Below are 25,958 nucleotides of genomic sequence, written 5' to 3' on the forward strand. Positions count from 1 at the left end.
CAAGGGTGAGACTGACTTCCTCTGGTTTGGTCATTTATCCCACTAATGTAAACTCCTAGCACTCCTCTGCCTGAAGTCTTTCTTCTGGACCTTTAGGGCATCTTGGCTCTCATTAGGTATAAAGGGCCAGGTTAACTTTAATCATAAGCCTTACACACTTAGAGCTAAAGATGGTGAACTTGAACCAACTGCATAGGCCAGTTGTACATTTTTAGTCATTAATATAACTCATGAAGGCCTTGGAGATCTCACCTCACACCCAAGTGATGTTGAACTGTTCATATGACAAAAGTGGACCTTTCCCTATGGAGAGATTCTGCTGCTGTGAAGAATTAGATTTTCTCCATTTTGTTCCACTAGTGATGATTTTCATATTTTTTCTAGTTATAAAATTCGTATTCTTTGCTGAAAGTTTAGACAATGTGTGAAAGCATGATGAAAACTGAAGATCACCCAAATCTCACTACCCAGAGATAATATGACCACTGCTAACTTGTCGGTGTAGAATATATACTCTGGGGTGCCTGGGTGGCTCAGTGGGTTAAGCCTCTGCTTTTGGCTCAAATCGTGATCTCAGGGTCCTGGGGTTGAGTCCCGCATTGGGCTCTCTGCTCAGCAGGGAGCCTGCTTCCTCCTCTCTCTCTCTCTCTCTCTGCCTGCCTCTCTGCCTACTTGTGATCTCACTCTCTGTCAAATAAATACATAAAATATTTTAAAAAAGAAGAATATAACCCAAACTCAATTATTGATTCTTTTCCATATCTAGTGGCTGGCAAGCCAGTTCCCTAAATAGAAGTCCTGACTTATAATAACTGTTGGCTTCTGTGATATAAATACTCCTACTATAGCTACTTTTAAGCTACCAGTGTGACACCAGAGAATGAGGAGTTGGGAAGACATGCTGGATAGGCTCTCTTACATTTGCTACCCCACAACTCTGTTTCTCTATAGTCCCCCAGTCTTTTCCCATGCTTCCTCATCCTAGTCATCCACCCAGAGCCACTGTCTACTCTCCTTCATCCCCATATCACTGTGCCCTGTCAATTCTGTCTCCAAAATGTCTCTAATCCATTGGCTTCTTTCATTCACACTGCTGCCACCTTTAATCCAGATACTGCTGTCTCGCCTACTTCCTAACATTCTTTCTGCTCCTGCCCCAGCCAATTTATTTTCCCCAAGCAACCAGTTAGGTCTTAAAATATATACTGTATTATGTCATGTTGCAATGTCACTTTCAAAGATAGGCCTTTCTTGACCATCCTCTCTCTGAACCTGGTTAGTTTGCTGAGTAGAATGTAAAATCAGTTATTTGTTAACTTTTAATTTTTGTCTCTCTCCTTTTAGGATACAAGCCCCGTGAAGCCAGAGACCATATTATCTCACTTCCAGGGCCTGGCAGAATACTCAGCACAGAGTGTTTGTTTGTTCATTTATTTGTTTTAGAGAGAGAGAAACGAGAGCACATGCACATGGGAGCGGAAGGTGGAGATGAGTAGAGAGAGAATCCCAACCAGGCTCCATGCCTGGTGTGGTGCCTGACCCAGGGCCTGATCTCATGACCCCAGTGAAATCAAGAGTCTGGTGCTTAACCAACTGAGCTACCCAGGCACTCCCAGAGTGTATTTGTTGAATGAATGAATAAATGCATGAATGAATTCCATCTATATATGTATTATATATATTATATATTTGACAAAATTTGAGGTCATGCTGTGCATTAAGTTTTATAACTTATTTTTAAAATTTTACTATGTTTTATTTCATATCCTTATTTTTTAAGAGTATGATTTTTTTAATGACTACATAATATTTCTAAGAAATGTTATGTTGTGATTCACTGAATCCATTCCATAGTAATGGCCATTTGGGCCATTTTGGGCTTTCTGCTAATAATGATTTTTTATTTTGCTTTTGATTATGCAATCTCAAGGTTTTTCTTCTACTTTTCACAGCAAAGGTCCAGTGGATATCTTGCAGATATTTAGAGTTGGCAAAGTGAATGAAACCACAGAGTTTTTGAACAAATTTGGCAATGTGAAGTCCTTACTGCATGGATCGCCTGTACAAAGCTTTGTTGGGATCCTGTCCCGGTAAGAGGATACCATGTTTATTTTCTAAATGTTTCACCCTCATGAACATGAAGTGTTTTACCTTGTTTTCCTAATTTTTTTTCTATACTACTAATTTTTTTATCTATACTACATGGACCTCTTCAGTTAAAATTAGCTTATTGTATTCCAGAGAAAACTGAACACTTTATTTTTTTTAAAGATTTTATTTATTTATTTGATAGACAGAGATCATAAGTAGGCAGAGAGGCAGGCAGAAAGAGAAGAGGAAGCAGGCTCCCCACTGAGCAAAGAGCCTGATGTGGGGCTCAATCCAAGGACCGTGGGATCATGACCTGAGCCGAAGGCAGAGGCTTTAACCCACTGAGCTACCCAGGTGCCCCAAAACTGAACACTTTAAATTGTAATAGGTGTAAGTTAAATTATTTACTTATTATTATATATTTTTAGAGTGTAGTACATGGGTGTGAATTGCTTCTTGAAAACTGTATCATATGATGTTAGGGTCTGTGATCAAAGGAACGGGACTGACACAAAGCGAAAATCAAACAAAGCTTTATTTCACGCCAAGCATCAAAAATCAAACTGGTAGGGGCCATCTCTTACGAAGAGACAACGATGATGACCCCAACAAGGCCACTCCCAAGAAGGCTGCTCTGGATGAGGCCGCTCTGGACGAGGCTGCTCCACAGAAGAGGCTACTCCAGACAAGGCCGCTGCCAACAAGGCCACTCCCTGGACAGGGCCGCTCCCTGGAATGAGGCTGCTCCAGCGAGGCCACTCCCCGGACAGGGCCGCTCCCAAGAAGAGGCCACTCTGGACAAGGCCGCTCCGCGGAATGATGCCGCTCCGTCGAGGCCGCTCCAGTGAGGCTGCTCGTAGACAGGGCCGATGGAGGTGCTCTGGACGAGGCTGCTCCAGACGAGGCTGTACGCGGACGGGGCCATGGCCCGGGATGGTGGGGCTGCAGCCCGGGGCGGCAAGACCGCTCGCGACAGGGCCAAGGTTTGGGCAGTGAGGCCACTGGTGGCGGGACCGCGGCTCGGTGGTAGAGAGGCCACTCGTGGCGGCAAGGCTGCTGGTGGCGAGGCTGTTTGCCCTGGCGCTGCTGCCAATGACTATGATGACCACGAGGACCACGATGCTCCTCACGACCATGATGACGACGACGACACTCTGAGGCTCCAACGACTATCCTAAGGACTACCCTAAGGGCTATCCCAAAGGCTATTCTAACTCCTCCTACTACTCCCTCCTCCCCAGCCTTACAGACTAACTTTTATAGAGGTGGTTGAGCCCGGCCCACACCCAGGTGTCCAATGAGATTTCAACTCACCACAGTAAATATATGTGCACCCCACTGATTGGATGTCTCCATCTGGCCTGGCCCGCCCTTATATCCGGGGTTTTCAAGTAAGTTCCTCTGAGAGGGGCAGGCCCTTACAATATGAAGAAAGGGGATTCTCTATTTCATGGCTCTTCTATGTGTATCTAATCTAGGGAATATCCAATACTTAAAAAGAAAGATCTAGAAATTAGAGTATCTAGATACTGTTAGTTATCTGTATAAAACATAAATAATTTTCTGTTGATTTGAATAGCCACTTAATATTAGAGCTGAACTACAGTCACAAGGAGCCTGGGAGGATATGATTACATCTGGATCCTTACTTAAATACCTAAGGAAAAAATACCTGAGGAGAAACATAAGTATACAAGATCCAGCTAGAAAAAATTTTAAACTCCTATTGAAGGACCCAAAAGATAATTGCACTAATCAGAAAGATGCCAGTTTTACTTCAGTTAACCTATAAATTTAGAGCTCTCACAATAAAAGTGCTAACAAGATTTTTTTTAAATAAAAAGCTGAGGGGACAAGATGGCGGGGTACTAGGAAGAGGCGTCTTTTCAGCTGGTACCCCAAAGTGAGCTGATTACCTACCAAAGAACTCCGATCACCCATGAAATCAGCCTGAGATCAGAATTATACACGTCTGGATCTCTACAAGGGCAGAAGACACCAGTGAGCAGGTAAAGCGGAATGGGAACAGCGGACTGATATCAGAAGATAAACAAAAGGGGGAGGGAGCCACCAGAGGCGACCGGTGGGAAAGTAATACCCCAATCCAAGCGAGAGTGCCCTGCGTCTGGGGACCAGCATTAACTCGGAGACTGGTTGAAAGCACTCCAAAAGAGCAAAGGATTGCGGGGGGAAATTGTGAGAATCGGGGTGGCTAGGGACAGGGGCTTAAGTCCCCAGTCCCAGACGGCCTTCCCGGCGTGGAGGCAGAGAGAGTGCGGCGGAGAAACCAGCTCCTGGTCCCTAAGCCGCCAGCGCGCCCCAGAGCGCGTGGGTTCCGGCTCCTGTGAGGGGATGGGAGCTGCGCCGGTCTGCAGAACGCGCGCTAGCCCTACCACAAAGCTTGAGATGCGCGCTCACGTCCATCGAGCTCTCCTGGGTTAAGGCCCGGGGGCGCTTCTTGACCTGAGCCATTGTTTCAAAGTCTAAGCCGCGGGCGCGCGAAACCCTTCCCCGGACAGAGGCGCGCAAAAGCCCAGCCTGCGGCTTACGGACCAGCGCCCGGTTCTCAGTGCCCCAGACGTGCGCCCGACCCACAGCTGCCTCTGAAAAGAGGTGCGCGCAAGCCGGGCACTCCCAGCCCGGGCCGGTGGCAAAATCTCAGTGTGCGATCGCTGCTTGGAACCTCTCTGGTGGTCAGGAGCTCCCAGACAGCCGCCACTGCCTTGGCTTTGGGGACGAGCAAAAGATCCTGTGCCCCCAGGGTCTGCAACGTGGAACTTGCACTGCCAGCGTCCAAGGGGGAATTTATTCAGCTTCTGCACCCAGACTGAGGCTTCTCTCTGAGATGGAGATCAGGAAGTGTTCCAGGGTGCACCTTGACTGCACCAGAGTTGATACATCCAGCTACATGTGTTCAGTCTTCTCCCACCAAAATGACTAGGAGGAGGAATGCCCAACAGAAGAAAAATACAGAGGATGGACCTTCTGCAACAGAGCTAATGGCTATCAACATAGACAATATGTCGGAAAGAGAATTCAGGCTAACAATTATCCAGGCAATAGCTAGGTTAGAGAAAGCCATGGATGACCAAACAGAATTGATTAGGGCCGAACTGAAAGCGACCAGACAGGATGTTCACAATGTTAGGGCGGAGCTTAAAGCTACGAGGGAGGAGGTCCACAATGCTCTCAATGAGTTCCAATCTAATCTAAACTCTCTCAAAGCTAGGGTAACTGAGACAGAAGATAGAATTAGTGATCTGGAAGACAAACAGATAGAGAGAAAGGATCAGGAGGAAGCCTGGAACAAAAAGCTTAGATCCCACGAAAGCAGAATCAGGGAAATAAATGATGCCATGAAGCGTTCCAACGTCAGAATTATTGGAATTCCTGAAGGGGAGGAGAAAGAAAGAAATCTAGAAGATACCGTGGAACAAGTCCTTCATGAAAATTTCCCGAATCTCGCGAATGAAACCAGCGTTTATGTACTAGAGGCTGAACGGTCTCCACCCAAGATTATACACTCCAAAAAAACATCACGACACCTGATAGTCAAATTGAGAAGTTATAATTGTAGGTATAATCTCTTGAAAGCCACCAGGGCAAAGAGGCTCCTTACTTACAGAGGGAAGCCCATCAGAATAATGTCAGACCTGTCCACAGAGACCTGGCAAGCCAGAAGAGGCTGGCAAGATATATTCAGGGCACTAAATGAGAAGAACATGCAGCCAAGAATACTTTATCCAGCAAGACTGACATTCAAAATGGATGGAGAGATAAAGAGTTTCCAAGACCGGCAAGGCTTAAAAGACTATGCAACCACCAAGCCGATACTGCAGGAAATATTAAGGGGGGTCCTATAAAAGAGGAAAAATACCAAGAATAGCATTGAACAGAAATATAGAGACAGTCTCCAGAAAGAAAGACTTCAAAGGTAACTCGATGTCAATAAAAACGTATCTATCAATAATCACTCTCAATGTGAATGGCCTAAATGCACCCATAAAACGGCACAGGGTTGCAGATTGGATAAAACGACAGGACCCATCCATATGCTGTCTGCAAAAGACCCATTTTGAACCTAAAGATACACGCAGACTGAAAGTGAAGGGGTGGAGAAGCATCTTTCATGCCAATGGGACTCAAAAGAAGGCTGGGGTAGCGATTCTCATATCAGATAAACTAGACTTCAAACTAAAGACTGTAGTCAGAGATACGGAAGGACACTACATAATCCTTAAAGGGACTATCCACCAAGATGATCTAACAATTGTAAATATCTATGCTCCCAATATGGGAGCAGCCAATTACTTAAGAAAACTGTTAATCAAGATAAAGAGTCATATTGATATGAATACACTAATCGTAGGAGATCTTAACACGCCTCTTTCAGAATTAGACAGATCATCGAAGCAGAAAATCAATAAAGAAACAAGAGCATTGAATGACACATTGGACCAGATGGACCTCATAGATATATACAGAACATTCCACCCTAAAACAGCAGAATACTCATTCTTCTCAAGTGCACACGGGACCTTCTCCAGAATATACCACATACTGGGTCACAAATCAGGACTCAACCGATACCAAAAGACTGAGATTATTCCCTGCATATTCTCAGATCACAATGCTTTGAAACTGGAGCTCAATCACAAGGAAAAGTTCAGAAGGAACTCAAACACCTGGAAGCTAAAGACCACCTTGCTTAAGAATGCTTGGATCAACCAGGAGATCAAAGAAGAACTGAAACAATTCATGGAAACCAATGAGAATGAAGACACTTCAGTCCAAAACCTATGGGATACAGCAAAGGCGGTCCTAAGGGGAAAATATATAGCCATCCAAGCCTTGCTCAAAAAAATTGAAAAATCCAGAACACATCAGCTGTCTCTACACCTTAAAGAACTGGAGGATCAACAACAAATCAAACCAACTCCACACATAAGAAGGGAAATCATCAAGATTAGAGCTGAGATCAATGAGGGAGAAACCAGAGATACAGTAGAACGTATCAATGAAACTAGAAGCTGGTTTTTTGAAAGAATCAATAAGATCGATAAGCCACTGGCTACACTAATCCGAAAGAAAAGAGAGAAATCCCAAATTCATAAAATTATGAATGAAAAGGGAGAGATCACAACTAACGCCAAGGAAGTAGAAACAATCATCAGAAGTTATTACGAACAGTTATATGGCAATAAGCTTAGCAACCTAGATGAAATGGATGCATTCCTGGAAAAATATAAACTACCAAAATTGAACCAGGAAGAAATCGACAACCTGAATAGACCGATATCTAATAACAAGATTGAATCAGTGATCAGAAACCTCCCAAAAAACAAGAGCCCAGGACCTGACAGATTCCCTGGGGAATTCTACCAAACCTTCCAAGCAGAAATAACACCTATTCTCCTGAAGCTGTTTCAAAAAATTGAAGCAGAAGGAAAACTTCCAGACTCTTTCTATGAAGCCAGCATTACCCTGATACCCAAACCAGGCAAGGACCCTACCAAAAAGGAGAATTTCAGACCAATATCACTGATGAATATGGATGCTAAGATTCTCAACAAGATCCTAGCCAACAGGATCCAACAGCACATTAAAAAGATTATCCACCATGATCAGGTGGGATTCATCCCTGGGCGACAAGGATGGTTCAACATTCGCAAATCAATCAATGTGATACAACAAATTAATATGAGAAGAGAGAAGAACCACATGGTCCTCTCAATTGATGCAGAAAAAGCATTTGACAAAATCCAACATCCGTTCCTGATTAAAACGCTTCAAAGTATAGGGATAGAGGGAACATTCCTGAACCTCATCAAATCTATCTATGAAAGACCCACAGCAAATATCATCCTCAATGGGAAAAAGCTTGCAGCCTTCCCATTGAGATCAGGAACAAGACAAGGATGCCCACTTTCACCACTCTTGTTCAACATAGTATTAGAAGTCCTAGCAATAGCAATCAGACAACAGAGAGAAATAAAAGGTATCCAAATTGGTAATGAAGAAGTCAAACTCTCTCTCTTCGCAGATGACATGATTCTTTATATGGAAAACCCAAAAGACTCCACCCCCAAACTAATAGAACTCATACAGCAATTCAGCAGCGTGGCAGGATACAAAGTCAATGTGCAGAAATCAGTGGCTTTCTTATACACTAACAATGAAAATACAGAAAGGGAAATTAGAGAATCGATTCCATTTACTATAGCACCAAGAACCATAAGATACCTGGGAATAAACCTAACTAAAGAGGTAAAGGATCTGTACTTGAGGAACTATAGAACACTCATGAAAGAAATTGAAGAAGACACAAATAGATGGAAGACCATTCCATGCTCTTGGATCGGAAGAATAAACATTGTTAAAATGTCTATACTGCCTAGAGCAATCTATACTTTTAATGCCATTCCGATCAAAATTCCACCGGCATTCTTCAAAGAGCTGGAGCAAATACTCCTAAAATTTGTATGGAATCAGAAGAGACCCCGAATCGCTACGGAAATGTTGAAAAACAAAAATAAAGCTGGCGGCATCACCTTACCTGATTTCAAGCTTTATTACAAAGCTGTGATCACCAAGACAGCATGGTACTGGCATAAAAACAGACACATAGACCAGTGGAACAGAGTAGAGAGCCCTGATATGGACCCTCAACTCTATGGTCAATTAATCTTTGACAAAACAGGAAAAAATATACAGTGGAAAAAAGACAGTCTCTTCAATAAATGGTGCTGGGAAAACTGGACAGCTATATGTAGAAGAATGAAACTCGACCATTCTCTTACACCGTACACAAAGATCAACTCAAAATGGATAAAAGACCTCATCGTGAGACAGGAATCCATCAGAATCTTAGAGGAGAACATAGGCAGTAATCTCTTTGATATCAGCCACAGCAACTTCTTTCAAGATACGTCCCCAAAGGCAAAGGAAACAAAAGCGAAAATAAACTTCTGGGACTTCATCAAAATCAAAAGCTTCTGCACAGCAAAGGAAACAGTCAACAAAACAAAGAGGCAACCCACGGAATGGGAGAAGATATTTGCAAATGACAGTACAGACAAAAGGTTGATATCCAGGATCTATAATGAACTCCTCAAACTCAACCCACACGAAACAGACAAACACATCAAAAAATGGGCAGAAGATATGAACAGACACTTCTCCAATCAAGACATACAAATGGCTATCAGACACATGAAAAAATGCTCATCATCATTAGCCCTCAGGGAGATTCAAATTAAAACCACATTGAGATATCACCTTACACCAGTTAGAATGGCCAAAATTAACAAAACAGGAAACAACATGTGTTGGAGAGGATGTGGAGAAAGGGGAACCCTCTTACACTGTTGGTGGGAATGCAAGTTGGTGCAGCCTCTTTGGAGAACAGTGTGTAGATTCCTCAAGAAATTAAAAATAGAGCTTCCCTACGACCCTGCAATTGCACTCCTGGGTATTTACCCCAGATGTCGTGAAAAGAAGGGCCATCTGTACTCCAATGTTTATAGCAGCAATGGCCACAGTCGCCAAACTATGGAAAGAACCAAGATGCCCTTCAACGGATGAATGGATAAGGAAGATGTGGTCCATATACACTATGGAGTATTATGCCTCCATCAGAAAGGATGAATACCCAACTTTTGTAGCAACATGGACGAGACTGGAAGAGATTATGCTGAGTGAAATAAGTCAAGCAGAGAGAGTCAATTATCATATGGTTTCACTTATTTGTGGAGCATAACAAATAGCATGGAGGACAAGGGGCGTTAGAGAGGAGTAGGGAATTTGGGTAAATTGGAAGGGGAGGTGAACCATGAGAGACTATGGACTCTGAAAAACAGTCTGAGGGGTTTGAAGTGGCGGGGGGGGTGGGAGGTTGGGGTACCAGGTGGTGGGTATTATAGAGGGCACAGCTTGCATGGAGCACTGGGTGTGGTGAAAAAATAATGAATACTGTTTTTCTGAAAATAAATAAATTGGAAAAAAAAAGCTGATACTACTGTACATATTTTTTTAATTGGATTTTACCAGGGTAATTAAGAAAAAGACGATTAATGAAGGAGAATTAACCAGACACTAAAAACATTTTATAAAGCTATGTTATTTAGAACAGTGAGGTTGTACCTGAACAGATGAGTCACAGAATAAAGAACCCACAAACAAATGTAAAGATGAAGATGGTTTAACATATGATAAAAGTAGTTTTTATTTCTGTGGAAGAAAGATAATTTCTTTAATACTATGTATTAGGGGAGATTACTACCTGGAAAAAATACAAAGTTGGACCCTTACCTCATTCCTCACACTTAAATAAACTCCACATGAAACAAAGATTTAAACATTTAAAACTAGGGATCCCTGGATGGTTCAGTCAGTTAAGCATCCAACTCTTGATTTCAGCTCAGGTCATAATCTCAGGGATAGGGCCAACAGCGGGCTCTGAGCGTGGTGGGGAAGGAATCTGCTTGTCCTCTTCCCTCTGCTCCTTCCCCCACAGAAAATAAATAAATAAATAAACAAACAAACAAAATCTTTTTTAAAAATCTAGAATTATAGGTACTAGTATTGAAAAATATTTTTTTATTTTATTTTTTTAACATTTTATTTATTTATTTGACAGACAGAGAACACAAGCAGGCAGAGGAGGCAGGCAGAGAGAGGGGGAGAAGGCTCCCTGCCAAGCAGAGTGCCCAATGTGGGGCTCGATCCCAGGACCCCGGATTATGACCTGAGCTGAAGGCAGAGGCTTTATCCCACTGAGCCACCCAGGCACCCTGAAAAATAGTTTTGCTTTGTTTTTCTAAGATTTTATTTATTTATTTGACAGACAGAGATCACAAGTAGGCAGAGAGGCAGGCAGAGAGAGAGAGGGGGAAGCAGGCTCCCTGCTGAGCAGAGAGCCCGATGTGGGACTCGATTCCAGGACCCTGAGATCATGACCTGAGCTGAAGGCAGTGGCTCAACCCACTGAGCCACCCAGGCACCCCCTGAAAAATAGTTTTAATTTTAAAAATTGTTTTAAATAAACTTTAAGTAGGAATAAAATCCAAGAACTATTTTACAAAATTAATCACATTTCATAATGCAAAATTCAAACAGTAGATGTTTATGTAATAAAGGCAGAAGTCTCCCTTTACCCACCTTCCCACAGATAATCATGGTTTAACTTTGATTGTAAAGAGTTCCTAACAGTGCTAGAAGGCCAATGGAAACCTGCTTAAGTTCTTGAGCCAGGAAGAAATGCAGTGAGCACTGGGCTTACACATGGTTCTGTTTAGTGCTGGAAGCCTCAACAGGTAGGAGGCAGAGCACTGAGGTAAGAAAAATGACCAGCATCTCAGGGCTGACCAAGATAACAATGAGAAACTGGCATAGCTTGGTTCATTTGAACAGCACCTAGAACCAGTCCTGTGGGAATACTCTGAAATACATTTTGCTTTTCATTTCATGCTCTTTATTTACTTATCATCTTTTAATTGGTATATTTTTCCAGCTTTATTAAGATACGATTAACAAATAAGAATTATATATATTTACGTTCTACAGGTGATTTTTAAAGATGTATAATGTGATGATTTAATGTACATGTACATTCTGAAATATTCCCACAAACAAGATAATTAACACATCCATCACTACAGAGTTAATCTTTTTTTTTCTTGTGGTAAGAATTTAAGATCTACTCTTGGCAAACAGTATTATCTTATTTATCATAAATTGAAAGTTTGTATACCCTTTAGCCAACATCTCCCCATTTTCCCCAACTCCCAGTCTCCAGAAACCACCATTCTGCACTCTGGTTCTGTGAGTTGGTTTTTGCTAGATTTCACATATATATGAGGTCATGCAGTAGTTGCGTTTCTGTGCCTGGCTTTTTTCACTTAGCATGTCCTTAAGTAGCACCTGTGTCTGCTAGAATTATGAGGCTATAATAAAAGATACCTTTCTTCTAGTAAATCATTGTAATGTCTTTTTCTTTTTAGTGGGCTGCTTTTACCCAAAGTAGTTGAAGATCGTGGCACAAAGAGAACAGACATTGGAAATCTTGGGAGTGGAATATATTTCAGTGATTCAATCAGGTTAGTATATTATATATACTATATATTATACCAAATATTATATCCTTAATACTCTTACTCCTATCACAAAGGGTTTATTACAAGTGGTTTCCTCCATCTTTCCTTTGTGAGGGATTTCTCACACAAGAAACAGATCATTGAAAGCAACTGGTTTTCTCAGTATATAGGAACATTTCTTTTGTAGTAGAGATTTGGGAAAATTGTATTTTAAATTATCTTAATGATTTTACTATCCTGAGAGTCTTTCTATTTTTTTTACCCACTTAATCCTTACAACAACCCTCTCACGTCAGTTCTGTTATTATCACTATCACAAAGAGTACTGAGTGACACTGAGGACATCTTGACTAAGATCAGACAACATTTTATCTTTCTCCAGGATGAGCAATCGTAATTTCTACAGCACAGGGCCTCTTCTCAAATATCTTCTCTATTGTGAATAAACTCTGTAGGCCTAGCATAAATTTCATATTTAATATTCTTATTAACATTTAAATATGTTTTCATAATAGCCACAAGGTATTTAACACCTTGGGGCGCCTATGGTGGCTCAGTCAGTTGGGCGTTTGCCTTCAGCTTGAGTCTTGTTCCCTGGGTCTTGGGATCGAGTCCTGTGTCAGGCTCCTTGCTCAGTGGGGAGTCTGCTTCTCCCTCTGCCTGCTTCTCCCCCTGCTTGTGCTGTCACTTGTGCTGTCTCTCTTTCTCTAACAAGTGAATAGGTAAAATCTTCAAGGAAAAAAGATATTGAACACCTGCCCTCTATGAGGCACCAGGCTAAGTGCTTCAGGTGCATTGTCTATAAACCTCACAAGTGGTATTATGACATCATTTTATGAAAAGGGAACAGAATGGTGGAGGTTAAATAACCTGCATTTGGTCACAGAGCTAGTTATAGGATGGAGCCTGGGTTCAGGCCCAGGACAAAAGATAATTGTCTAGAATATTTAAAGAATTCCTATATATCAATAAGAAAAAGATAAAGAGTTCTAAACAAATGGACAAAAGACATGAATAGGAACCTAAGAGAAAACACGTATAGACAATGACATTTGAAAAGATTGGTAATAACATGCAAATTAAACTATAGTATAACATTTTTCACCTGTCAGCAAAAAAAAAAAAAAAAGTTCAACATCTCTAGATGTTGGTAAGTCTCTACAGTCTGAATTCTCAGACGGTGTTGGTAGTAGTATTAAACTGATAGGTCCTCTGGGGAAAATTTTGGCATCACCTGCTATAGTTGGAGAGCATAGCTGATCGTATGACTCAGGAATCCTATGGATTAGCTGGCCTATGAACCAGGAAGCAGTGGTTATCAATCCTGGCTACACACTGGATCACCTGGAGGAGACTATTTTAAATTGAAGGACTTTTTTTTTAGTTTTTATTCCAATTCCAGTTAGTAGAGTATAATGTTAGTTTCAGGTGTACAATACAGTGACTCAACACTTAAGTGCAGCATGGGGTGTGTTAGGTTCCATGATCAAAGGAACGAGACTGACACAAAGCGAAAATCAAGCAAAGCTTTATTTCACGCCAAGCATCGAAAATCAAACCAACCCATTGGAGCCATCTCTTACAAAGAGGTGACAACGAGGACGCCGCTCCCAACAATGAAGAGGCGATGACGACGAGGACGACAATGCCACTGCAGCGAGGCCGCTCCCCGAATGATGAAGAGGCAACGACAATGACGAGGACAACAACTCCGACAACACAGACTCTGCTCCCCATGACGCCACTCTGACAAGGCTGCTCCCCAGACACCACCACTCCGGCCAGGCTGGTGGCAGCGGTGCAGCCACTGGCGGCGGCAAGGCTGCCAATGGCGATTATTACTCTGTCGACTTCTCCAACAGCTACCCCCACGGCTACTACAACTCCTCCTACTACTCCCCCCACCCCAGCCTCACAGACTAACCTTTATAGAGGTGGTTGAGCCCAGCCCACACACAGGTGGCCAATGAGGTTGCAACACACCACAGTAAATATATGCATGCCCCATTGATTGGATGTCTCCATCCGGCCTGACCCGCCCCTACATCCAGGGTTTGCAAGTAAGTTCCTCTGGGAGGGGCGGTGTCAATCTAAGTTTGCAACCAAATGGCTCCCTCTGGCTAACCAGGCCCCTACAGGGTGCTCATCATAAGTGATCCCCATCACCTATTTCCACCATCTCTCCCACCACCTCTCCAGCTGGAGGAGGTTTTAAATATTACTGGTGCTGATTTCACCCCAGATCAGTTAAATCAGGATCTCCAAGGGTGATGTTTGGGTATCAATAGATTTTTAAGCTCCCTGGGTGATTATTATATGCAGCCTGGGTTGAGAATCACTACCCTAGTAAGTAGACACAGACCAGGAGGCATGCACAGGAATGGCCAAGAAAACTGTAGTAATAGAACCCTGGAAATGATGCAGATGTCCATTGACAGTGGAATGGATTGAAAAATTTTGGTGTAGTCCTACATGGAGTGCTATGTGGCAGTTTCAACCCATGTGCTACAGCTACACATGCCTAATAGATGAGCCTTAGGAAAATGATGTGGAGCAAAAAATTGCTATGTGATTCTATATGTATATAAAGTTCAAACACAAGCAAAACTAAGCATGTTATTCAGGGACACATACATCAATACTATAAAAGAAAAAAATAATATACACCAAAAAACCAAGATTCCAATTAGATTACCTCTGGGTGGCAAGGAAAGTGATGCCACGGGGCAACACAGAAGTCTTGATGATGTTCGTTTCTTAAACTAGGCAGGAGCCATGTGGTTATTTATCTTATCATTATTCTTGAAACTTCACATTTATAGTATAAATGCCCTTCCCTGTGTACAAAATATTTCAAAGTAAACTTTTTTAGATGTCAAGATTTTTAAAAAATAAATTGGCATTCCATTGAATTTACCAAGTTGAAGTCCTTGGTGACTCTGGACAGAGTGGTTTCAGTGGAGAAGCCAAACTGTAGCAGGTTGAGTGGTGATGGGCAAGCAACCAGGCAGAGGCAGTCATTGTTGAAAGGCAGGAAATGGAGAGGGAGGAAACTGGGACAAAGCTAAGGTTAACAGCTTTGGTGGCCACAGGGAAGGAAGTTTATAGGAAGAATGGGGGAAATTGGTTATTTTTTTTAAAGGGGGCAAGTCCTGGGGCACTTAGCTGGCTCAGTTAGTGGAGCATGTGGCCCTTGATCTCAGAGCTGTAAGTTCAAACCCCATGTTGGGTGTAGGGATTACTTAAAAATGAAGTATTTTCTTAAAAATAAAAGATAAATGCTGAGTGAAATAAGTCAAGCAGAGAGAGTCAATTATCATATGGTTTCACTTATTTGTGGAGCATAACAAATAGCATGGAGGACAAGGGGCGTTAGAGAGGAGAAGGGAATTTGGGTAAATTGGAAGGGGAGGTGAATCATGAGAGACTATGGACTCTGAAAAACAATCTGAGGGGTTTGAAGTGGTGGGGGAGTGGGAGGTTGGGGTACCAGGTGGTGGGTATTATAGAGGGCACGGCTTGCATGGAGCACTGGGTGTGGTGAAAAAAATAATGAATAATGTTTTTCTGAAAATAAATAAATTTAAAAAAATAAAATAAAATAAAAGATAAAAGGGGGCAAGTCTTAGAGGATAGAACAAACGCTTTTACATTTGGGTCTTGGTATTTGGAAAAATAAAGGTCTATCCCCAAAATCTTTTTCCCATAGATGTCCTAGCCTATGCTCCTTAATTGCAAAAGTTGCTTTTTTAAAGCTGCTGAGTCCTGAAGAAAGTCAAAACAAAATCTCTCACTTGGATGTCATTTGAAATTTTTGTTTCTCCTTTTGGATTCAGAAGCCTGTGAGAATACAGTGCCCATCTTTCCCTTTGAGCAGTTCTTATTTACCTGGTATATCATGTTTTCCTTGAGGTTTAGTACAGAGAAGCAATCTACTTCTTAATTAAAAAGGTGGGGGATTTTCCTTCTCTTTCATCACTTTGGTGTTTACCATACCAAAATGTTTGTATTTTAGTAATTAATAAAGATTTGGGGAAACAGTAGAATTCATCCCTCTCTGGAAGAAAGTACTTTGAGCACAGCCTAGCACAACAGAAGCTTGTTGGGAACTGCTCTCTAATGTGTTTTTCACATTAAAGTTTTAAACAAATAGGTAAACAATAAAGTTCTAAATTGAATCTTCAGAGATATTTCAATAGCAGTAAAATTTGGAACATTCTACCAGTACATTCATTTAGACAGTATTTCACATATAGAGATGGATAAAAGGTAATAAAATATTGTTGCCATGACCATAAATTACAAACACATTACTTCCTTTCCCAATGCAGCACGAGTACTAAGTATTCCCACTCAGGAGAGACAGATGGCACAAGGCTCTTGGTTGTCTGTGATGTAGCCCTTGGGAAGTGCATGGATTTGAACAAAAAAGACTTCTCCTTGTCGGAAGCACCACCAGGTTATGACAGTGTCCATGGGGTGCGAGCAACAGCCACTGTCACCACAGACTTTGAGGTATTTATTTCAGGAAACAGGAAGAGAGGCTCCTGCTTTTATTGAATATGCTTAAGTTGAAGTAATTGTTGCATATCTGTGACTCTCTGAATTCAGTATTTTCTAAATTAGCAAACCTGCAATTCTGCTTTTATGAGAACATTTGCCAATAAAGGTTTTCCCCCCACCTATCAATTCTGTTGGCTCTAGGATGATGAATTTGTTGTATATAAAACCAATCAGATTAAAATGAAATATATTATTAAATTTTGTATATTTGGAGATGAAATAAAGGACTTTCATCCTTGTAACACTACTGAATTAGAGGAATACAGACCTGAGTTTTCAAATTTTTCAAATGTTGAAGGTAAGACACTTTTCTTGAATGCTATTTTAAGTGATATTTCTAGAACTCAAATGTTTTATTTTTAGAGGAATTTATGTTCATGTTCAGGAACTGTATCTATGATTTCATATATAAATATTCCATTCCCTTCTTTATTTTGTAAAAATAAAAACCAGGATACTTGAGAGAGGTTCAGTGATCTCAAAAATCACATATTACTTGGTTAGCATGCTCAAGTTGAGCTCTTGCACCTCTGGACAGCCGATGCTAAAACCTACTGAAGCAATTTAAGATGTCAAAGCACAAAAAGTGTAATGGGGATTGGTGAAGTGGACAGAGGACCCAGCTTTAGAATCAGGAAGCTCGGCTTCAAGAAGTATCAACTCAGTCTGAGGGGTTTGAAGTGGCGGGGGGGTAGGAGGTTGGGGTACCAGGTGGTGGGTATTATAGAGGGCACGGCTTGCATGGAGCACTGGGTGTGGTGAAAAAATAATGAATACTGTTTTTCTGAAAATAAATAAATTGGAAAAAAAAAAAAGGAAGTATCAACTCGCCGCTTACTAGGCTGTGCAATATGAAACAAACTGCATAAGCTTTTTGGGCCTCAGTTACTCTATGTTGCAAATGAGATCAGTATCTGCATTAAGCAAAGATACTCCCAAAACTGTAATATGCAGCTTATATGTTAGTAGTAGAAATATATGAGAGGATGATAGCTTCTCAGAAAATTGTAAGCCCAAACTATTTTAATATTTATTAATAGCCTTATAAAAACACATAAACATTTTTAACTGTAATCAAATTATTTTTTGTCAGAAATGTATGACTTTCATGTATAAGAAAATGACTCCTTTTTTTCCTCTGGGAGCATTAAATGAAATGTCTGGCTAGAGAGTATATATTTATATACCTAATTATATGTGTATTTTTGTACCATCTGGTATAGAAGGGGAACATTTTTTTCATATGCTGTATTAGAAGTTTGATTTAGTGTTCGTTGGACTGAAAGTCTAAGGGATCTCATATTGGTCTGACATGCTTTTGTGGCACAATAAATAATAGTGACTGACCAATCAAAATCACAGGCTAGGGAATGGAGATATCTAGATTCTTGAATAAACTACATTTATAAATTCTTAAAGACTTTTGTGAACTTGTGCATATGCTTAAATGTCTGTCTTTCATGTAATTGTGTGACTCTAAAGTTTCAAGATGAGTCCTCAGAGTCACTAGATTAAAAAGGCAGAGTGTCTGTAATGAAGGCTACCCCCATTTTTCTCACGTGGGTTCACTTACTTTACAGCATTGGCTATTGAAAATCATAAAATGCTGCTTGTCCATTTTTCCTAAAATATAATGTATGAAGGAAAGGAGAAGGAATAACAATTAAGATAACAAAACAGTGCAGGGATGGTTTTAAAAGCTAACATTATAATTTTTTAATGTATAGATTATCAGTTAGCAGACACCAAACCTTCCAGCAACTTCAATTCTGGTCTGCAGGATGTCTCTGGCAATTCCGTTCCCCTTGAGGATGTGCACATCAAGGGGAAAATAATAGACTTCGTAGCCCAGGTATGTTCTTTGTGGTTTTACGATACTTTGAACAGATACATGACAATCTGATTATAGTTGCATGAATTAAACAAAATATGCATTTCTCTCTTTTTTAAAGATTTTATTTATTTATTTGACACAGAGAGAGAGATCACAAGCAGGCAGGCAGAGAGAGAGGGGGAAGCAGGCTCCCCGCTGAGCAGAGAGCCCGATGCGGGGCTCGATCCCAGGACCCTGAGATCATGACCTGAGCCGAAGGCAGAGGCTTAACCCACTGAGCTACCCAGGCGCCCCCAAAATATGCATGTCTAAAATTTGTTTATTTGTTGAGCACCTCCTTCATACCAGGGACTGTTCTAGGCTCTAGGCATATAGCAATGAACAAAAGAAAACCTGCCTTGTAGAGCATACATTTTATTGAGGGACTAGGAAAAAACATGATAACTAAATGAAATGCATCATATGTTAGATGGTGATAGGTACTAAAGAAGAAAATCTAAGCAGGCAGGAAAGGAGCTTCACAGAAGGGGAGGGGTTTGAACTTATAAATAGGACGGCCAAAAAGGCCTCACTGAGAAGGTGACATCTGAGTACAGATACGTAGGAAATAGTGGAGACTAAACCATGTAGACATCTAGGTGTCACTTATTCCAGATGGAGCAAGCCTGATATGGTCAGGGACATCAAGAAGGCCACTATGGCTACAGCAAAATAGAAGGGAGAGGCATGGCGGGATATTAGATCAAAGAGATGTTGGGGGGTCAACTCACATCAGGACATAGGACGTACTGTCCTGTATTCTGAGAGAAATGGAAGCCTCTAGAAGATGTTTGGCAGAGAAGTGGTATGATCTCACCTGTTTTAACAGGATCACACCAGCCACCATGTTAAGAACAGTCTGAAGAGGATCAGTTAGGAGACATCTTATGTCAAGTTGTCTGGAAAACAGGCTCTAAGTGGAGATTTGTTTTTAGGAAGCTTGTTGGGAACTGCTCTCAGGAACAACACCTATAAGAACAAGGGAGTCAGGACCTGGCAAAAGGAGAAATTGAACTATGACACATCTAACATATTATGCATATGAGTCCTGGGATGATCTCAGAAGGAGCTCTGAATCTGGGCTGGCCCTTCAGAGATGTTCTTACTTGAGGCCAGGGCACAAGGCTTTGTGTCTATAAAGGGACCAGTTACTGGATGTGGCTGCCTCGGGTGGGGGGAGGTCATAACCTTGAGTGAGGTGGTCCATCTTCTTCTAAGGAAAGTCTGGGGAAAGACTCAGCAGATGACACTCTCAGCAGCCTTGGTCCTGAAAAGGACATCTGGGAGTATGGTATAGCATGAAATGTAGGTGACTGTTGAAGTAATTCTGTCAAGGATGATGGTGACTTGGACCAAAATGTTAGCAGTGGGAGTGGAAAGAAATTATTGGTTCTGGCAAAGAATTGAAGGTAAAATCAATAAGATTTGCTGATGGTTATGGAACATAAGAGAAAGTCAGGAATCAAGGATGACACCAAGGTTTGGCCTGAGCATCTAGAACAAGCAATCAAGTTTGCACATCCTGGAATGGGGAAGTGGTAGGAGCACTAGGTTGGGGATAACTATCAGGAGGTCATCTTTGGCCCTATCATGTGAGATGCTGATATCCAGAAACAAAAGCCAAGTGGGCAATTAAGCATTTGAGTCTAGAGTCCAGGGAAGAGTTAACTCCTTGTGGGAGTCATAAGTGGGGGAGTTGCCAGCACTTAGATATTAAAATTTAAAGTTGAGTGAAACAACTTTAATTGTGAAACACCAAGAGAATCTTTCAGAGAGAGAAGACAAGGCCAGCATGTAATGGTCAGGCAAAGGAGGATGGGTCAGCAAAGGAGATGGAGAGGGAATGGCCAGTGAGACACACACGGGAAGCCAGGGTCTCTGGAAGGAATAACTCGGTTGAAGACAGCTGATGGATCAAGTAGAATAAAATAAGAGACCTGACCATTGGAATTGGCAATGAGGAGATCACTGGTGACTTGACGGTTACCGCTTTGATGGAATGGTGCGGTTAAAAGTTTAATTAGAGTGAGTTCAAGAGAAAATGGGAAGAAAGAGGAGAGAAAAAGAGACAGTAGCTAAAGAGAAGTGGGATCAGATTGTTTTTTCTTTTAAGGCAAAAGAAATCATAGCATGTGTGTGAGCCAGTGCAAGATGGAAAAACTGGGGGCACCTGGGTGGCTCAGTTGGTTGGACGACTACCTTCGGCTCAGGTCATGATCCTGGAGTCCCGGGATCGAGTCCCGCATCGGGCTCCCAGCTCCGTGGGGAGTCTGCTTCTCTCTCTGACCTTCTCCTCGCTCATGTTCTCTCTCACTGTCTCTCTCTCAAATAAATAAATAAAATCTTTAAAAAAAAAAAAAAGATGGAAAAATTGATGATTCAGTAGAGGGAGTGTGAGATGTGGATGTGTTCATACCATGAAGCAGTAACTAATTTTGACACTGTCCACCTGGAGATAGTGTCCGATCCTAGAGGTCAGGGGTTTTGTCTGCTCTCCTTTCCTGCTACCACTTCAGAAGCCAGTGGCAGGGGCTCTGGCCAACTCGCTGTAGATCGGAGGTTCCAAAGACCCCTTCCTTGTGTTAGACTGATGTGCTGGAGTGGCTCAAAGAACTCAGGGAAACATTTTATTTACGACATTAATAGTTATTACAGAAGAATACACCTGAGGAAAAGCCACCTGAAGAAACGTGTAGGGCAAAGTGTGTGGAAAGGGGCACAGAGTTTCCCTGTCTGGTTCAGGCATGCCACTCACCCTGAATCTCCATGTGTTCACCAGCCTGGAGCTCTCTGAAGCCTGTCTTTTTGGGTTAATACAGGCATGGTTGATTATTAAATCATTGGCCATCAGTGATTGAACTCAATCTCCAGCCTCTCTCCCCTCTTCTGAGGTCTGAGGGTGGGGCTGACAGTTCCAACCTTTAATCCCCTTGGCAACCAGTCCCCATCCCTAGGTACTTGTCAAAAGTCACCTCTTTGACATAAACTCAGGTATGGCTGAAAGGGGTCTGTTATGAACACCAAGAAATCTACATCGTTCTTATCACTTAGGAAATTCTGAGGCTTTGGGGAGCTCTGTACCAGAAACAGATGCAAAGACCAAAATAAATATTTATTATAAATCACAGTATTACAGAGGGGACTTGCTGGAGATGCACTGTTCTGTGAGGGGGAGATGAGGAGAGCCAATATTGGCTCAAGTGCAGTGCTTGGCCTCAGCCAGAAGCATGCAGCTGGTGCAGCTGTGGTCATAGAACAGAAAGTAGAGTTCATGGGCACACATGCAGGCAGGCTGCCAGTGTACTGTGAAGGCTCTGTTTTCTAAGATTTGACTTCATCATTTGTTCCTAAACACTGAAGACTGCACTGACCAACTATAAAGACCTCTTAGAAAAATAAGAATATCTGAGTCCAGTATTGTGATATTCCTCCCTCTTCAGAGGCAAATCAGATTAATTGTAGTGGTCATCTTAAACTGGGGAAATGGGGTATCCTGGGTGGGACAGGGCATGCTACCCATGATATCTGATCAGTTTGCATATGGCCCACTCTGTTTGTACTTCCGGGCCCACTTTAATCCATACCCACATCCCTGAATAGCTCAGGGAGACAACATAGACTTTGGGAAGACCCTGATGTGGACTCATAGTAAATGTTCAACCCATGCTAATCTCTTTGGAGTCACCTAGGAACCGTGACCATAGTGGTTACCACTTCCTATGAATCAGGCCCTGGATTGAGTTTTTCACATGCTATATTTAATTCTCCTAAAACCCTATGAGGTGAATGCTGTGATTATGCCCGTTATTTAGATGAGGAAGCTGATGTATGGAGACATTGAACAACACTATAAAGCACAGATTTGAACCCTGATCATTTTGATTCTCAAGTATAGCCTCTTTAACTACTATGCAGTAGTGCAACCTGGGATGCATTGTATAAGGCAGAGAATTTATAGTTTGGAGGCTTAGCTTTGAATCCTTGCTCATTTCTTTCTAGCTCTGTGACCTTGGAAAAATAATTTTTTAACTTCTTCGTGCCTCAGTTTTCTTAAATGTAAAATGGAAACAATAGTATCTGCTGGTTAGCTTGTGGCTATTAAATACAATGAATGTAAAGGTTATAGGATGTTTTTTCACAGATATAGATAAAAAACTAATGGGTTTGAAGTGGCGGGGGGGGGAGGTTGGGGTACCAGGTGGTGGGTATTATAGAGGGTATGGCTTGCATGGAGCACTGGGTGTGGTGAAAAAATAATGAATAATGTTTTTCTGAAAATAAATAAATTGAAAAAATAATAAATAAAAAAAACTAATGGGTGTGTTACAAAGAGAGGCATACATCCTCTGTACATTACTTTGGATTAGACAACTTGCCCATTTGATATTTTAAACCTGATGAAGCTTTTTCTATTGGTAACTTCCTGAAAAAAAATAATAACTCATGATTTAGCAGTGAATTTTTCACTAATTTGTGATTAGACAGCTGGCTTGGAGATTGTCATTGGGAATCCAAACAGAGGCTCAGCAGCAAGGACTTGTATGTTCATAGCTCACATACTAGACTCTTCTTGGAATGAGTTTAGTGTTTTTAGTTTAATAACTAAACTAAAATAGTGGTTTCATCTGAGGGTGGAAAATAAAGACATCCAAAATTAGTACAGTATATTAGCTTCTCTTCTAAGTTCTAGTAAAAATACTTCTATCATCATTACCTAAAATGTCTTGCTTTCTGAGTGCCCAGTCATACCATGTGATACAGAGAGAGTGAAGCTGACATAGACCTGACCCCTGGGAACTCCTGTGCAAAGACAAACCTGCTAACTAGATGCAGGCAGGACATCCACAGAGCAGAATGAAAACATGAACCCAAACCAAAGGACAGTTAGACAGTGACCCTATCTGGCAGTTACAGGTCAAGCATACGTGCCCCTGAGAGGTTTGGTAAAATTGAATATCCAAGAGAGAAATGAAGAGTTCTATACACAGGGAACATGTGTGATATCTTCCTGGTCAGCAATCTGCATGGCTCTCTGCCTGTTGCTCTCTCACCTTTTATGATGGCTCAGATCACCCAGACACCCAAGAAACTCTAAGATCCTACAGAATCAACTCGGGGCCATGGCCAGCCTCCAGTTTCAGGGTGAGCCTGGTAAGTGGGTGGCTGCACCAGCCAATGAGGCCTTTGTTTGCAGAACTACGAGAGATTCGATCCCCTGAAAGGTGCTGACCTGCTGATTTGAAGACAGTCAAGTTATGACCCTTAAATTTTTTTCCTCTGGTGCAGCATATACACTAAGGGCAACGCAGCTTACTGTAAATCCAGTTGTAGATAGCATTATGGAATAAGTTTGTTTCCTTTATGTTTTTGTTTTTCATTTCAGTCTCTTCCCAGAAATTATTGACGACAAATGGCTAATTTTTTTCCCTTATTATAGCCACATGTTTAAAATATTATTGTTTATTATATGTCTTACGTTTTTGGTTATTTTTTTGTAATTTTCAGTTGTTTAAAGACTGGTCTTTTCTTATGCAAGGGAGTGAAGTGATAAACACAGTCCATTAGTAAAATGAATCTGATAAGAACAGAGACAGCAGGAAGGAGTGAAAAAGGGTTGATTCAAGAGCTGACTAGACAGGAAGAGGTGAGGATAGATGGAAAGAGCTGTGGAGGGCTACATACAGAGAGGTAAAGGAGGAAAATGCCAAGACCTGAAAACATAACAGGTATAAGAACTATTCTGGGCGGCTCCTGGAGGGCTTAGTGGGTTAAGCTGCTGCCTTCGGTTCAGGTCATGATCCTAGGGTCCTGGGATGGAGTCCTGCATCGGGCTCTCTGCTTGGTGGGGAGCCTGCTTCCCCTTCTCTCTCTCTGCCTGCTTGTGATCTCTCTCTCTCTCTGTCAAATAAATAAATAAATAAAATCTTAAAAAAAAAAAAAAGAACTATTCTGGGGGTGCCTCGGTGGCTCAGTGGGTTAAAGCCTCTGCCTTCGGCTCAGGTCATGATCCTAAGGTCCTGGGACTGAGCCCCACATTGTGCTCTCTGCTCTGCAGGGAGCCTGCTTCCTCTTCTCTCTCTCTCTCTCTCTGCCTGCCTCTCTGCCTACTTGTGGTCTCTGTCTGTCAAATAAATAAATAAAATGTTAAAAAAAAAAAAAGAACTATTCTGGAATAGTGTGGGGTCACATGACACTAAGGAGGGACTAAGACCACACATAAAGAGGCTGTCTTGTTGTCATCTTGACGAAGCTGCATTGCTTCTGTTAAGCGAATGTTTGTAATATTGTAATACTAGTGACTTTTATTCCAGCCAAGGGTGTATGAATTACCTGAAACTGTAGCTGGTACACTTTATAATGTGACATGGACTCTACATTCCAGTCAAAGAATGCTCTAAATCCTAAGGGTTGGGAATTTGAGAGACATGATAAAAATTCAAGGAATTTAAAGAAAAGATGCATAATAGTTTTCATTAATAGTTGTTCCTACAAATGTTGTTCCATATGGTTTCATCAAGGGTATGGTGTTTTTTTTTTCTTCTTCAGGTCATTGTTTTTCAGACATATACCAATCAAAGTTCTGTTCCTATTGAGGCAAGATATATTTTTCCTTTGGATGAGAAGGCAGCTGTGTGTGGCTTTGAAGCATTCATCAATGGGAAGCACATAGTAGGAGAGGTAAGGGGAGAAAATGCACTGTGACTGCCCTTTGGTTTAAGGTCAGTTTCCCATTTACCCAAATCTTCCTCACCTGAGTTCCCATAGCTATAAGGTTGAATAGCTATAAGCCTTATCATAAAACAGAAATATTCTTCGAAGAACCAAGCATTTATACAGTTGGGTTCCATTTAAACATCCCTCGCTGATAAACTAGTTTCTGTCCCTACCTGTCCAGTGTTCATCAGTCAATGCCTTGTAAATTCTTTGCCTAGCACTTTGAAACAGAGAAATTTCAATATCAAAAGTTTAAGAGAGGCACCATGGAAAATTGGTGAAGACTTTCTATAATTTTGCAAAAAACTGATCATTTGCATCCTGTTGTAACAGTCAAATTGATGCGATGACTACTGTTGTTAACTTTTTAAGAAAAGTTGTACCAAAAGAAATAACAAGTGATACATTCTTTGTTTATTCTAAGGAGTATCCTACAGTTGCAATAATAACACATTTTGTTAAATGTAAGGTAAACTTAACTTACTATTTTTGTTCAACATAAAGTCCCAATCAAACTTTTTTTTTCACTATTGACTCTGAAATATGGTCCCAACAAATTAAAGAGATTTCTCTTTAGCTGGCCTTTTCTGTTTCAAATTCTTCCTAGATGAGTACATTTTAAT

The 25,958-nt window shown here is 41.4% G+C and overlaps 1 protein-coding gene across 1 annotated transcript in view; it reads left to right on the forward strand.

Annotated features, from left to right (window-relative positions):
- PARP4 (poly(ADP-ribose) polymerase family member 4) overlaps positions 1 to 25,958 on the forward strand; it is a 133,642-nt gene that overhangs the window by 40,992 nt on the left and 66,692 nt on the right. The window contains 6 exon segments of the mRNA XM_044249370.1: positions 1,953 to 2,090; positions 12,093 to 12,188; positions 16,517 to 16,700; positions 16,890 to 17,046; positions 18,476 to 18,600; positions 25,168 to 25,299. Of these exon segments, the coding sequence (XP_044105305.1) occupies positions 1,953 to 2,090; positions 12,093 to 12,188; positions 16,517 to 16,700; positions 16,890 to 17,046; positions 18,476 to 18,600; positions 25,168 to 25,299 (832 nt within the window).

Source organism: Neovison vison, chromosome 5, assembly GCF_020171115.1.
Source record: "Neovison vison isolate M4711 chromosome 5, ASM_NN_V1, whole genome shotgun sequence".
NCBI lineage: Eukaryota > Metazoa > Chordata > Mammalia > Carnivora > Mustelidae > Neogale > Neogale vison.